This window comes from Myripristis murdjan, chromosome 18 (genome assembly GCF_902150065.1).
Source record: "Myripristis murdjan chromosome 18, fMyrMur1.1, whole genome shotgun sequence".
Classification (NCBI taxonomy): Eukaryota; Metazoa; Chordata; class Actinopteri; order Holocentriformes; family Holocentridae; genus Myripristis; species Myripristis murdjan.
Window position 1 is genome coordinate 19745589 of NC_043997.1, and position 16647 is coordinate 19762235.

Sequence of the window (16647 nt, forward strand, 5' to 3'; positions counted from 1 at the left end):
AAGTTTGAGCTCTGCCCTCCGGTCCCTGAAATTGCAAAGGAACAACCATGTGTGAAAATGTCCTTGACAAAATAAAGTAACTCAGTAACTTTTACTTTAAGAAATCTTTAAATGAGCTACTTTTTAGTAGATTTTCACACCAGTGTGTTACATTTATTCAAGTAAAACATCACTAAAGCAACAAGACTTTTTTCTTGACTAGGGCATTCTGGTACTATTTCCACAATTATTGCTATACCATTTGTTTCCGAGTAGGAAACAAAGCAGTGAACAGGACGTGATGGACTGAAGCAAATTAGGGGAAACACTCAGCGGAGTTTAAAAAGAGGTGGCAAATAATCCCCCAAGCAACGTGGAAAATTTATGAGGAAATCATTTTAAAGCAGTGAGAATATGATTAAAGAGATTGCAGGGATTGCTGAGTCTGTAGTATTCTGTTCCATCTTTCTAGGTTCATTTATGTGTTTCTGTTATTCTATTCTATTCTATTCTATTCTATTCTATTCTATTCTATCCAGTTTGTTCACAGATTGATGTGCTTTCAGGCTACAATCCAAATCACTCCCTCCTTGTGTGCGATTGCTTTGCTGTTACAGAGAAACCTCAACCCTTGTGTACACAGGCCTACTGTAGCCTATTGGTCATTCACCCGCAGTGATTTGATCCTGAGTGAGCATGAGTAAACACACCAGGTCACCGCGTGACAGACAGGTGTGCTCATCCAGATACACCTGAAGTCATCTCAAAGCGGAGGAGGGCAGAGGAGGCTCTAATAGAGACTGGTAGGTCCACATTCCAAAGTGTTGCGCAATCACGCCAACTGTCCTGGGGGAGGGGCTGAAAGAGCATGTAGTGTCTCTGTGTAGCCGCTAGGTGGCAGCATAAGATTGCATTACAACCGCCTATTGGAGGAGTGGACAACTTTCCGCAGGTTTGGGTCATTGATAACTCCAGCTGAATTCAGGTGGACTACAAAGACTGAAACTGTCATGAAAAGCTTCTCTTGGTCACATTTTTCCATCTAAATTGTTTGAATTGTTGAGAAAACTGGATTAAAGACTTGGCCTTTGCATTGCAACACGCCATGATTGCTTTCTCCCAGATACACCGAGCGTCTCCCTTCTCTGTTAAAGAAACAGATGGGTCTAATCTTCGGTGAACTGCCTGGCTACCTTAGGCCAATTTCTCAGCAGCATTTTAGAGGGTAATTTGATCAAGCTTTTACTGCTACTGTTGACTGAGTCAGGCCCTTCCCATTAGGGCTGCTTGGTGTGTGTGTGTCTGTCTGTTTGTGCACGCTCATGCTTGTCCACTGTGCATGCCTGTGTGTGTCTATGTATGCACTGATGTGTGTGTGTGTGTGTGTGTGTGTGTGTGTGTGTTGTGCGAGTGTGGAGAGGGAGTGAATATGCCAGTGTGTCCTTATACAATGTGTCTTTGTGAGTCCTTGGCTTGCATCAGAAAGATCTGGCTATCGCTGGAGAGAGAGAGAGGGGGAGAGAGAGGGAGAGAAAGAGAGAGAGAGAGGGCGGGGGTCTTCCCTATCTTGACGACCACTTCTCCATAAGCCTTCCCTCTCCTCATGGTTCCATTTTTAACCTCCTCTCATCCCCTTCTTTTCTCTTTTCGTAACCCTCTTTATCAACAGGTCATGATTGGCCCTCTTTGCTCGTCCAGCTGTGCGCTGCTCTCTCTCTCTCTCTCTCTCTCTCTCTCTCTCTTTCACCCACTGAAGTCCTCTGTTTTGTTGTATCTCACTGTTTTACTGTCGGCCTTCTCTTATTCTAAACTATTTCCCCCTTCCTCCTTTCCTCCCTCCTCCCTCCTTTTCTTTCTTTCTCTTTCTTTCTTTTCTTCAAACCCACACACGGTTTATGGTACAGCAGACAAACTCTGGCTCGTAGCCGTTTCAATTACAGATAAAATAAAAATGAGCACATTTTACTTTAACTTGTCACAATACCTCTCTGTCTTTATGAGAGAAAGTGTCTGAGCGGTAGAGAGAGGAGACACTTCACATCTGAGCTCCTTTGTTGCAGGGAACACAAGAGGCTAAATGCCTGAGCAGGATTAGATCTCAAACTCCTCCACTGATTATTCTCATGAATGTAAACTGTCTCCCTCCCTCTCTCTCTCTCTCTCTCTTAGCCTCCCTCCTCCTCTCTCACTCATTTCAATGATATTCCTCTCTTTCTAAATGACATTTGCCTGTCTTCCTCTGTCACTTTCTCTCTTTGTGCACTTTCACCCCCCCTCCCTCTCCTCTGGTCAGCCTTTGACTTCTGAAGGGGGATCTCTGGGAACGGCGACACACACCACAGCTGTGTTTGGCAGTTTGTGTGTGTGTGAAACGCGGGGAGAGCAAAATGCTTCGGCCTGATTACCCAATGCCATATTTATCCAGATGAACACTATCATATTTCCCAGTGACCTATGGGAGCAGGACACCTGTTGGAATGAGCGAGCGGAGGAGTGGAGACATACGGGACAGAGGAAGGAAGGAGAGAGACAGTGTGTCCATCTTAGAAAAGACAGAGAGAGAAGAAAGAAGAAAGAAGAAGAGGGAGGAGGCAGCCTATTGACACCACAGGTGCCTGCTCTTCAAATTCAGTGTCCAGCGCACCATTGTTTGGCTAATGAGAAGTTCTTTTGTGTGTGTGTGTGTGTGTGTGTGTGTGTGTGTGTGTGTGTGTGTGTGTGTGTGTTATGTGGCAGAGAAACACAATATCTCTGCTTCCTTCTGCGTGCAGTGGTGCTGAAAAAAAAAAAATACATATGCATGCACCATTCATATTCATTTGTTGTTATTTGAGAGGTCATGTGCACTCTGTGTGTGTGTGTATGTGTGCACGTGTGTGTGTATGGAGTTTCAGGATCAGATTAATCAACAGGTCTGCGCGGACTCAGTTACTGCCCTGATTTAGAATGTTTCTGGGTCAAATGCACACACACACACACACACACACACACACACCAATGCCAATCTGTCTGGCTGCTGAATTGTTAAACAATATATCTTCCACTTGGTGCACCAGCACAGGGTCATGTAACACCATTGCACCAAGTGTATAGCATGAACAAAACCCAGGCGCAAATATTAAAATGTGTGTTTGTGAAATACTTGGTCTGATTGATTCTTTTGGATTATTTGGTGGTGGATTTCCTCTTGCTTGCTTCATCCAGGAAAGGCACTCAGCAAGCACACACACACACACACGCACTGGCAGTAAGTCAGTCAGTCAGTCCGACAGGGTGCATGCATAGCAGACATTCCTGCTGGGTGTAGTTAGGGTGCTGGAGAATGGCAGCCATTGCCAAAAAAATCTGTTGCTCCGTTTGCTTTTTTTTTTTTTTTTTTAATGAGAAATCCAAGTTGTAATGTTCTTTGGCAGTGGGATTTGCACTGAACTGCACTGGAACTGTGCAGCCGCCTCCACTCTCACGCTTCTTAAAAACATGATACACCACCGTGAGTCCGAGCCAGTGATGGCAAGCTTACGTTGAGACTGTAATCCATTACAGATTGCTGCTTAAAATTGTGATCATTAATGTAACATAAGGGCCATCTCAAATTCAGGGAGATCACCTGATGTCTGTTGCTGGCTTGGGTTACACTTCCCTCCGAGTCCACTGAGTGGTCAGCTAATTCCAGTTTGCATAATGCAATATGAATGCTGAAATTATCATCCTTTGCAAAATATAACCCTAATCTCATAATCTGACTTGCTTGACCCTTAAAACATTTCTCTTAATAACTCAACAAGTTACCACCTGTTGCTTCAAAGCCAGCTGTCAAGTTTTTATTGTATTTTTCCAATAACAGTGTAATCTTATCTGTAATTTCCTACATGCAATATGTTACTCTCAACACCACACAAAGCAACTGGGGTGAAGCAATCAAAACCTTGAACTCTGATTTTCTTTTTAATTTCCCCTTAAGCGTGACAGGAAGACGTTTGTCTTGCATCAAGAGTGCCACGATATCACATACAGACTAAAACACATCTTTACAAATGGATCCAAACACAAATATAGTGCCACATTTCACATGATATACAAAGACAGCACATTTATATATATACAGTACATGTAGACACTTTTAAGTGACACAAGGACCTTCAAAGTTGAAACAAACAAACAAACAAACAAACTTGTATGACAATGTCACACACATATTGTGTACCTGCATTGTTTCATTGCAGCTACATCACATTTATATTGAGTGAAATATTCAATCCCAAGACACCCATTGTTTTATAGCTGTGGCATTACATCAGATAATAAAAATATCTAGAAATTTTGTGCACCGTTTTAAACACATTTCCCTGTAATTCAGCAGTATATATTTGGTATCTACGGAAACCTTGGGATCACTGCGGGGAATCTGAAATAAAGTTCTGTGGGTTCGAACAAAACTTGGCTGCGCCTCATGCATGTGTAAAGACAAACCCACGGATGGGTCTGGCAAGGTTGAGGAGGTTAAACAAGGCAGTTTTAAGCCTTAAAATAACTTTTTGTCATACTTAGGCTCCCTACAGGCCACCGTGTTATCCTAATGAAATATCACTGTAATATTCCAATTAGTAGTTAGTAGGTCTCTGGTATTTAACAGTGATTTTGTAGTGACCTTCTTGTGTTTCTATCTATGTATCAATGTATATTTTTCTTTTCTTTTTTTCCCCACAGTATTCCTATGAGTATATGCAGTTTACATATAGAATATGCTGCTGCAATTTATCACAACTCTGCTATTGTTCCAAACAAGGAGTACACAGTTTCATGTCTTGACCTACTGACAGTTATATTACTCATAACTTGCCCAAGGGCTCATATCAAGTCCCGGCATAGCACCTCTGCAGTGAGACTGCATCTGGAGAGGGCTAAAAGGTTAGGAGTGATAATAGTATCAGTAAAATGTGGGTAAACCATTGGATGATGTCCAGTTGACGATGATCACAAGGCAATAAGGCAAACAACCACCAGTATAACAGTATATTCAAAAATCAATTATACTTGAAGCAAATTCATTATGCCTTTTACAGGCTCTTTATTACTCATGATGATGTACACTTAGATTTGACCCAGAGATTTTATGTCAGGGCAAAAAGTTATTGATTATGAACTCATTTAAGGAGAATGAATGTATGGAATGAGAGAGAGAGAGAGAGAGAGAGAGAGAGAGAGAGAGAGAGAGAGAGAGAGAGAGAGAGAGAGAGAGAGAGAGACGTTAAACACACCCACTTCACCCAGTCTCTTCCTGACTTTCTCCCTCCCTCCCTGCCTCATTTCTCATTCACTCACAGCTATCTGACGCTGTCCTTCCTTTCCTCTCTCTCTCTCTCTGTCTCTCTCTCTCTCTCTGTCTGTCACTCTTTCCTCGGAATCTCTCTCTCTCTCTCTCCTGTTTTTTTTTTTCTACAAAACATGCAGGGAGGAGTGGAGGAGGAGAAAAGAGACGCGTCGTGGGCCAAAAGAGAGAGAGGAAGCAGAGAAAGTTGGTAGAGGAAAGAAGAAGAAGAGGAGGAGAGGAGAGAGAGGGGGGCGACCAGATGGGAGGAAGGAAGGAAAAGATCTCTCTGCGGGCTCAAGTGCGCGATTAAAGGATCCCGTATAAATAAACAAACATATGAACCGAGACCCATAATAAAAACGGGGTGTTATAGGCGCGCCGCCGCACGGTTGCGGGGACGCGGACCGGGACAAGACAGCGGCGCGTTGAAGCAGCCGAGTCCCGTCTTTCTCTCCTCTCCGGATTTCTCCCCAAGTTCTTCCTCTCCAGTTGCACCATCGGCTGCAAGTTTTGTAAAAGAGAAACTTTTCAAATCTGCGCTCGCACTGCGATCCAATTAACTTTCTCCCCGCCGGAGAGCTCCGAAGTGGCAGCGGAGGAAGGGAAGACAGAAGGAAGGAAGAAAGGAAGGAAAGGGAAGAGTTTCTCTCTGTTTTTTGATTTGTTGGTTGTTTGTTTGTGTTTACCGACGACTGCCGCTTGCTCTAGCCGGGGTTTAGGCGTCGGCACCCGGGCAGGGAGTCCCTCGCCATGGCCGGGGCCAAGCCGGGAGTCCACGCTCTGCAGCTCAAACCCGTGTCCGTCCACGACACGCTGAAGAAGGGAGGCAAGTTCATCAAATGGGACGAGGTGAGCGGAACCAGCAGTGAAATAACCTGATTTTTGTTTGGTTTCTCCTCACACAGAGCCGAGGACCTGCAGGCGTCTGGCGCGGCCGGAGCCTCGCATAGATCCCAGGCAGATTGTTTGTTTGTTTTTTAGTGGCAAACAGCGGGTCTAGGTGATGAGAAGGTGTGCTTTGACTGCAACAACATGAGACAACATGAGAAGTGACAGCCTGTTTTTGACAGTAGGCCTGCCTGTTGTGAAGGCTGTGGGCTCAAGTGAGACAGTCTGTGAGATAGTGCGTGTGTGTGTATAGCTTTACAACCCTGCCGTGCACAGAGAAGCCCCCTGTGTGTTTTCATCTGATAGTTTAGTGGAGAATTCCCCTGTGGTTGCCACCAGGCAGCGGCGGCTGTAATAATGTAAGTTGTGTGTTGTGTTGAATTCCCGTCAAGCCAGTTTTTCCTCAGGCTCAGATTATTCAAACGCCTTTTTTACACCCCCCCTCACCCCTCTCTCCCTCTCCGTTTCTCTCTTTCTCCTCTTTCTTTTTTGTCATAACAATCCCTCTTTCCCCGGCGGGTTACACGAGAAAGCACCTGTCTGAATGGCAGTGGATGCAAATCGGTGGATTTGGGTGATTTTTAATGGCCATAAACACATTTTTAGGTTCAAATCAGTCTCTCTGAAGTTTACTTCGGCAGTTTTCAACGGCTTTTAAACTTTTTCAGCAGTACGAATGTTTTGCTCCTTTTCCTGCTCGCTCCACCTGAAGGTTTTACTCTTCCGCGTATTTCTGCAGCAGCACGCCTGGCAACCTTGACATGCGCCTGGCCGCGCGGGTGTCATTGACCTAAACGTGTGTGTGTGTGTGTGCGTGAGTGTGTGTGTTAGATGAGACATTTGAGAGTGCAGTGGGCCATTCTGTAACTGTCTGTTAGAGAATGTGTGTGTGTGTGTGTGTGTGCGTGTGTGTGTGTGTATGTCTGAATGTCCATCAATGATTAACTGAGTTGCTGACTGATATAGAGTCTAAGTGCAGGTCTGTGTCTTCCATTTGGGAGCCTTTTCCTTTGATTTACCACAGATGTGCATGAGAATTGTGTGTGTGTGTGCCTTGTCTGTGCTAATGTGCATCATCTCACACAGGCCTGAACTGAAAGCTATTGGACTTCTAACAAAGCCTGTATCATAACTCTACCTGGTAGCTATGGAAAGATATTAAAGATAAGTGTGGCGTTGACCCTCAAACACACACAAACATGCGCGCACATACACACACGTATCCATACCGCTGATGAGGGCCATTAAAAGGGGGATAGGAACACAGTGTGGTGATGTTTGAAAGTAAACTGATTTATCAGCAACAGAGCTCCACAAAAAAAAAAAAAATGATGATGATGTAACATGCATATGTGTTGTGTGTGTGTGTGTGTGTGTGTCTGGCTTCTTCAGAAGATTCTTGTCACGCAAACAGTAAATGGCATGTCATTTTGATTTCCTTTCATTCTTTCTCTCTCTCTCTTTCTCACTCTCTCTCTCTCTCTCTCTCTCTCTCTCACACACACACACACTCTCTTTTACTCACACTCTGTCTCTCTCTCTCAATGGGAATTCCCAGGAAATAGTTATGCTAGTGATTAAGTGTGTGAACAGTCAACAACATGTGGATGCGTTCATTCTGTCGCTCTTTCATCTCCTCAATCCATGTTGTTCAGTCTGCTTTTTTCTAATTCCCACTAGAAAGAAAAATAAAGTGTGAGGAATGAGAAAGAGAGAGAGAGGGGACGGGGAAGAGGGGAGGAAGAGTGTGGGAGAGGATGAGCCAGAGTTAGAGAAAAAAGCCTTAAAAAAATATATGAAAGGAACTGTCTGTGTTTGTTGGACTTTGGTCTGCTGGTCAACTTAGAGGTGCTATGTGTCGCATTCTAAACATTAAATGATTGACAGATTAATTTTCAGACCATAGTATAGGCTAAATATGATATGACGTCATGGTCGGCGCATTTGATACTTATGCCTGCAGTATCATTGGGCCGTGTTTAATTAGAGCGCAGAGTGGGCCACATATTTTGTCCGAACCCGACCCGAGCCTGAGGTTTTGCTTGTCCTCCATCACTAGGCTACACTTACCACCTGAAATTGCCTACGTGTTGCCTTCAGCGTCGTCACGTAAACTGCAGCACTATACAGCAAGGTGCCCAGAACGGACAGTAGGTCCATGATTTTTCACTGACATAACACTAATGTGACTGAACCCAAACATAATTTCTAAATTTTTGGCCTAACCCGGCCTGAGCTGACAGGCCTGGGTTGGGTATCCACACTTGATTGTTTATCTCAAAAGTAAGACTACATTTCCCATAAACCCTATTCCCTCCTGTCAGAAAAAGGATCCTGCCACTGCTTCACATCTCGTGAGAAACTGAAAGTCATTGATTTTTATTCTTTTTTTGCTTTGTGCCAGAAACTAATAGGCCTACATTACTTTTCTGACAAAATCTGTTCAGATGGCTCACAACATAAACACTGCCAATCTTCTTTGTGTAGGAGAGGAGCAAAATGTACACAAAGTATGACACAAAAATAGCCTACTGTTTTGATTTTACCAGTGGCACTTATTCTGTTTCTATACTACCTGTGCTACTTGTGTTACCTGTGTAACGCCTACGTTTGGACACCTTGTTGTCCCCATGGAAGTAGTCCAAAAGTAAACCGGGTTACACCCACTTAAAGTTGTAGTTCGGGTTTTTACCCTTATAGTGGTATTTACAGCTCCATATGAGTGCAATAGATCCTTAAAGTTTGACCCGCCAGCTCCTTCTCTGTCACAAGAATGAGTGCTTCACTGGGACTGTGACAATTTGGAGCAGCGACCCAATGCTGAAAAAATGTTTGGATGGATATACAACAACGCACGTTTGTTTGGGCTTCTTTATCGATGCTCTTTTCCGGCCCCCTTGTTTCCAAAGTGGCGGAACTACTTTGTTTATGTATCACTACGCAGCAGCTCCCCTCAGCAGTGTATGTTTGTTAACACACCTGGTAGGTGAAGCGGTTAGGAACACCTTTTTTTTTTTTTATCCCAGCATAACTTCTGTTTCTCAATGGGTTTGGGAATTATACTGTAGTTCCATCTAATGACACACACACACACACACACACACACACACACTGACTGACTCATGCAGGAGGAGGAGGAATAGGAATGCACTACAAGTTGACCCTCTTTCTTCTGTGTCTGCTTGTGTGTACACGTGTGTGCATGCGTCTGTATGTGTGTGTGTGTGTATGTGTGTGAGAGAGTTTGTTTTGTTCTGGGTGTGTGTTTCACTTTGAATGACTTCCTGTTCGAGCTTGTTGTGAGCTCCAGAGTCATTTTCCTTGTCTCTCTCTCTTCCTCCCTCAACTCTTTCTCTCTCCCTCTCCGCTCCTGCTCCACCCTCTCCAGCTTTGCCACAATTCAATTTAGATAAATTCCAACTGGAATTCAGTTCAAATTCCTCCCAAACAACCAATTAAACAAACACAGGGCGCCATTTGTCTACGATGCAATTTTGCTGGGCCTGCAGCGAGCTCTGATGTGCCTTGATGTGAATCAAGAGAATCGCTGTCCCCTTCACACCTAGCAGCAACGTCTGTCTCCCATCTGGATTGTGTTGCAGGATTCAGATGGATTACATTTTCACCTGACATTAAAATGCATTTTCAGTGTCTGCAGAGAAATTGGATATTATGTGCCACCGCAGAATACAGATTGCCCTGCCCATCACTTCTCAAAGCATTTACATTCTTTAGAAAGATAGCCAGCATTGAACAAATCTCACTGGTACTCAATATGCACTTTTTCGTACTTATAAAACAGAAGACTGAACTTCGGCTGTGATCACGACTGTAGTGTGTTACAATGTGATTAGGATCCAGCTAAGGCCAGGCACACACCATATCATATCATAGCCAGTTTAGGCATGGTCAGATGGTCCTTGTTGCGATCAGAGTGACGATGGTCTGGGATGTCTGGATCATTGTCTAACATGTTTGATTTTTTTTTTTGTTTGTTGTTGCTCCTGTAGTGTGAGGTTATACCAAGACAATTTGTCACACTGGCCAATTAGATTGCAGCAGGATATATCATCACGTTGTTTACTGCAAAGCCGGCGGACAAGCAGACTAATATCGGGCATGATTAAAATTTGATTAAAATCTCACCTCCAGCTCTCTTTGTAATTGCGACTGAGCCAACATGCGCACGTCCTAAGCCCTAACCATCGTTTTCCTCTATCAATCTGCATATATACACATACAAACAAAAATTGCAACTGCTTGATGTATATTTGTGTGTTTGTTGATTCTTACCATGCAAACATCTTGCAGGGTCTAGTCCTGCAAAGTATTATTATTGTACTATTTTGATGCAAGATGGGATCCAGTGGCCTATTAGTTTGGCTTGTAAACAAAAGTCACATGGACTCCTGCTTGTTTATTGGACGCAGTTTTGGTAGCTTGTCACATTGCTGGGTTAGAAATTTGAATAGCATGTGGATGAAAACAGATACCATTCAGGTTAGTTTGTCGTAGTTACTTGTATGACTAACTCCTGGCTCTCGGATGTCAGCATCTGTCTTGGTATACCCACGTACTCCTGCCTTTTGGGCTCTGTTTCTGTAGTTGATGCAGTTTCCTTTCTCACCACTAACAAACCACACGGCAGTTCTTTCGAAGAGAACCAATTGTTTGTGGTTATTTGGCGCCACCCAAGTTCAAATGGCATTGTTCTCACCTCATCAAACAAACGGAGCTGAAGGAGCAAACACTCCAGATTTCAGATAAACCGCTCTAAACGCGCTTGGTGTGAACGCGCCCTTGGACAACAGAGCTGATTTCCTCACGGCGGAGGAAAAGACAGCTTTACAACGTTTCTGTCTTCACTTTTCACCAGTTTTACTGAGTGAAACCAAATTGACAGCAGACACTTTATCTCACTTCCTCCCCATGCGCGAATGTCCTGGCTGTCCATGTTTGATCAGCTTGTATTTTCATTTCCCCTCGCCAGTTTTAAGTTTCTATCTAAAGTGACTGCAGCCACTTTGCTTTCTGGATCCGGGTGGATTTGGGTGAAAAAGTTTATTCAGTTACACAGTTGTTAGCTGTATGTGTGTGGAAACACAATTGCGTTTAGAGGCTGTCGTTACTGTTGCCAAACCTCTGTGGCCTCTGACGACCTCAGGATGTGCCCGACTGTGAAATCTGACTGTGTTTACACCTGGACTTTTATGCAGCTGAATTCTGTTCAGATGCACTCTTCATGTTGATGCCAGCTGCTCCTCAAAGCAGGTGTACGCCATTATCAAGTTAGTGTACCCATAATCAGATTTTTTTTTTTTTAAGTTGCTTCCCGTGATGCTTTGAGGTAGTACTAAAGGCTTTGTTTCATTTTAAGCAGTCAGTGAATTTGAGTTGAGTTGTTTTGCAGTGAGTTTGTGTCCCACCACCAATAAATCAAGGGACTGCTGGTCTGGGATGGATGACCGTCGGCTTTCACTCGCATTTTCAGTCTTACTTAAACAAAGATAACCTTATAATTCAATTTAAAGAATTCCATCAGCGCTGACTATGAGGTTGTCATTCTGCTAAAACAAATAGCTTCCTGTTTCAAGAGTTTTCTGTTGTTATCTTTAAAGATGAAGGCATTTTCAGTCCCGTGACTTAATCAGATTATGTTATTTGGAATGGTTTAAAGACAATTTTATGGATAACAATATTCCCTTAATTAGGTTAAAGGCCCTGATAGGCTTTATGTGTCTACAAGTGGATGGGGATATGCAAGCGGATGTGTTTTTAGTCCATGTTTGAATGTGGTTGGAGTCAGCGTGCCTATAAATGCAAACTGCCCATGCAGTCACAAAGTCTGGGAGGCATGTAGATACTGGTGTATGGGTACTGGGTAGTGATGTTACACTGACCCAAGCAGACCACCATGGACAAATGGGCGTCCAAAGTATAATTTGGTGTTAAAGGGCGGGATATTCCTGAAAACAGGTGGCTCGGTCTGGGATGTTATTCAACTGGTGTTAAACGTTAGTGAGGGTTGCAGTATAATTTACTATTTAACCAGGTTCTTTGTGGGCAATGATGTCACCAGAAAATCAAGCCAATCAGAATTGGTCCCACTTGTTTTGTCACAGCTGGGCCACATGAAAAGTCAACCAGTCATTTATAATCTTAAATTCGCCTTAGACAGTTCATGCTCAAGCAGCAACCACTGTTAACGCCAAAGAAGAGGGCGGGGCCATCAATACTGCCAGCCAATCAGCAGCCAGTTGCTGCTAACTAAGCAATAGTAAACAAGAGGCTGTGTGTCATTGTAAGTAACAACATGGATGATGATTATGATGTTATAGTGAATGACTGCTTTTTTCATTTAAATATCATGATTGTGTATTTTAGACAACAGTTGACCATATAAAAATGCAAAAAATGATGAAAATCCCTCTCACCGCTTTAAAGATGAATTTTCTCCCAAATTTGAGATGATCTGTATAAGTGCAGGAACTGTTGATTCAAAATTTCTATCAGTGTAATGCATTGTTGTTAAAGGACTTTATATGCCTTGTACACTAAAAGCCCAAAAATAATAAAACTGCTAAATAAATAAAACATTGAAATTTATGGCACATTTTTTGCAGAACATCCACCAGAGGAATTCGCCTTCACATTTTTTTCATGTGCACTTTTTTTTTTTTTTGCTGCAAGTTGGAACTTGCTCAGCAGCTCCTAGTATTGTCTGTCTTCTTTTGTGGTGTTTTTCCTCTGAGCTTGGCTGTGTCCAGTTCCCAGCAAACAATAACTTTACCATGCCACGGAGTTTTGCGGTTGGCGCCACAGTGTTGCCAAAAAAAAAAAAAAAACCTGGCATCCTCTGCTGTAGCCTTGAGAGTTCACTGCTCCACTGAGACGGAAAAAAAAGAGCATGACATTTTCAGGACATCCATAAGTGCAAGTTTGAGCTGCACCCTGTGTTGTACACGTGTCAACATCACCTACTGACACAACATGCACTGCTCTTCGTGTGCTCGTTCCAAAATGTTACATAACTGCTTGGAAAAAACTACCTGAAATTTAACAGACGATATTTCAAAACAAAGATGATTCTGTCCTGAAAAACAGAGCTGTTTTGTTCATTCCTGAGTTGCTTTGACCGAATGGGCTTTACTTCTATGCCACTGGTCGTGTTGTGACTGTATGCATCAGGTTTTTCCCCATGATAAATATATACAGTATGTGGTGGGAATGAAGCTATGATGTGTGCTTCAAGGAATCAGATGCTGAAAAGAGGAGAGGGAGAAGAGGTGAGATGAAGAGAGCAGAAAAAATGGATGGGCAAAGGAGGGATTGGAGGGACAGAGGAGGAAATGCATGATTGTGTGAAAGAGTCTGACGCCGTCCTGAGAAACACTGCCTGACATACTGACGGAGGAGTGAGAAACACGGGACCGATAGATGGATGGATGGATGGATAGAGGGAGGTAAAGAGGAAGAAGGCTCGGTTGTGCAGGAAAATCTCTCAACTGAGTGAAGCTGACTTTGCAAAAAGATACTGTGGAAGCGATAACAGTTTTCAGCTTTTGTTTCTTTAATGCACATTTATGCATTGTAGCAATCTCTATTATGCTCAAATTGCTATGGTTTTAACTATTGCTGTCTTTACTGTTAGTAGTTTGTGCAGTGAGTACTCACACTAGTACATAAACTCCATTTCCAAAATTCTGCCAGTGGGATTAGGTAATCCCTTGCTTCCAATGCAGTTTCACTTGTTTTAGGATTTTTTACTGGGAACAATAAATATGTTGAAACAAAACTGAATAAGGAAAATCAGTTGCTTGAAGAAAAACAAGATTTTAACATTATATATGACACTAGACTTGTTAAGATGGGAGTGCAAGGAGCTGAAGCCTTCTCGACTGTTGGAAATCGCTCTCGGCGAAATGCTTAAATGTCATCAGAGGTAGAGTCGGATGTAAAGAAAGAAATAAAGGGAGGAAAGAGCATGAAAGGCAGGAGAGAAGGGATGGGAGGGGAAAACAAGGGCCGGGGAAATAACAATGAACAGTTCATTACAATAGAATTACAGTGGGAGTCAGACAGACACAAGAGGGAGGGAAAAACAGAATCTGAGCGAGAGAGAGAGAGAGTGGACATGGAGAGATTGAAGGAAAGCATCTGCAAAATGGCGCAAAATGGAATTGGAGTGCTGAGAGAGTGAATAAGGCAACCAAAGACCATGAGAGAGAGAGAGGAAGAGAGAGAGAAGTGGGTGGAGGTGGAAGGTCAACCACAGCCACATGTGAAGTGTGGGATTGACATGTCGACTCGCCTCTGGCTCTCTGCTCAGTTTTGCACCTCTCCCCCCGTTCACCACGCATCTGTCTCTGCATCTTCAGTGTAATCTCGCTCTCCCGTTCTTTTTCTAGAGCCTCGTTCTTTCTTCATCATCGTCTGTTCCTCCTCTTTTGTCAAGCATTTGTCTGTTTTCTGTCTGATGTGTCCCAGTCTCCTCTTCTTGTTGTCTTTGTTGTGTTTGATCTCATATCTGTTTTTTGTCCGGTGGAAACCATGTAGCTTGTTTGTTTGTTAACAGCAAATCTCAAAACGTTAGGGATGGATTTGTATGAAACTTGGTGGAAAGATTGATCCTGGGTGAAGAAAGCAGTGGTTTATGTTTCCCACTGATGGGCCAAAGTGAGGCGTGGCAGTGGGCGTAGCCTCGCATGAAAATGCATGTAACTTTGAAATGGATTCGTGGAAAGGTTGGTGATTTGGCAAAGAAGCACAGAACGGCTTTTCACGCCGAGTGGCCTAAGGAGGGCATGGCAGTGGGTGCGATGTGGAAATGGCCTATTTTGCACACAATTACACAGCGATGGCGGCGGTATGTGCTCTACTGAGGTTTGAGGAGATCTCATATCCCCAAGGATGTGAAACTTTCTTAACCCACAGAGGAGCATGTAAATAGCCCGGTGCGTTTATTTTGGCCATTAAATTTCACTTAAAGGAGAACTGTGCAAGATTTATGATGGTAGATTGAAGTGAGGGCCATTTAGACTCAGCATACAAAAAACATGTAATAAGCACGGAATCCATCTGTCGATACAACACTGAGAGCCATGTTGACTCAACCATCAAATTCCGTGCTCATCCCATGGCTCGTATTAGTTGAGTCTGAATGGTCCTCACTTCCATCAGCCATTGACAATTTAGCATCATGCACCTTTAAATTTCCTTCCAGTTAGCACTAAAAAGACCATAAAAAGTGAAAGATGACCTTCTTCACCATCTGCGGCAACCTTGAGCCACAGTGGCCTGTAACAGGTTTAACCAACAGAGTCACATTTTTACATTTAGCCAGCTAATTAGACCAGAGACCAGAGAGGATGCAAATACTCTAATAATAATGTTTTTTTTTTTTTTTTTAGTTTTTTTTTCCTTTTTGCCTTGACAATGTGGCTTTTAGTCTTTGTAGCTGAAATATCCTGTTCGATAAAGTTCGATAAAGGGAGAGAATCTCAGAACTTGATGAAATAATAATAATAATCAGTGCTATGCATCAACAATTCCATTAATCCCTGCTAGATTAATTACCTCATTGGACAGCAAAAGTCTTACTCGCTGCTCTGGTTACACCCCTGTGTATTTCAACAGGTAGAACAGGTAGAGCACCAACACGGCCTGGGGTAAAGCTTCCATTCCCTGTATATGATTAGATTAAATGAAACTTCAGTGGTCGCGGTGGAGAAACTGGGTGGCTGCAGCACCTAAGAGCAGGAGGCAGAGAACACTGAGGGCGGTAAACGAAAAGTAAATCAAACCAGCTGAACATGAAAGCTGGAAAATAATACAGCAAATTAAAGAATTCAAACACCGCATCTTCACCGATGTGCAAACTCAGCACAGTGGTGCTTTTCGTGTGGAATTTGTGTGGAATCTTCCTTTATTCTGCCTTAATTCTATCGCTCTTTACTATTTTCTAAAGCTTATTTTCTTTCCCCTCTCTTCTCTGGCCTCCCTCCTCCCTCCTTCCTCCCTTCGCTCTGGAGTCCAAAGGTTATTAGCTACTGTCATCAACCTTTACCATGTTGCCAAAGCAGCAGCTCACACACACACACCCCACACACACACACACACACCCACACACCCACACACACACTACACACAAGTACACACTGAGTACACACTCTCTCACACCACTAGTTCAAACCGTCTCTCCTTTACTGGCTCTCTTAGACACACACACACACACACACACACACACACACACACACACACACATACACACACACACACACACACTGCAGTATTGTGCATTATGACAGATCAAAGGTGCATTTGGAGCAGCCGCCTTTATCTTTTTCTCACTAGCTTTCCTCCTGACTGACTGACACACACACACACACACACACACACACATTCATAAGTGGTGGTGACCGAATGTGAGAAAGGGAAATTTGCTGTATTTTGTGTGTGTGTGTGTGTCT

The 16647-nt window shown here is 43.3% G+C and overlaps 1 protein-coding gene across 1 annotated transcript in view; it reads left to right on the top strand.

Annotated features, from left to right (window-relative positions):
* The first annotated feature begins 5508 nt into the window (after positions 1–5508).
* plcb3 (phospholipase C, beta 3 (phosphatidylinositol-specific)) overlaps positions 5509–16647 on the top strand; it is a 64812-nt gene continuing 53673 nt past the window's right edge. The window contains 1 exon segment of the mRNA XM_030076011.1: positions 5509–6139. Coding sequence (XP_029931871.1) covers positions 6041–6139 — 99 coding nt within the window. The 5' untranslated portion in view covers positions 5509–6040.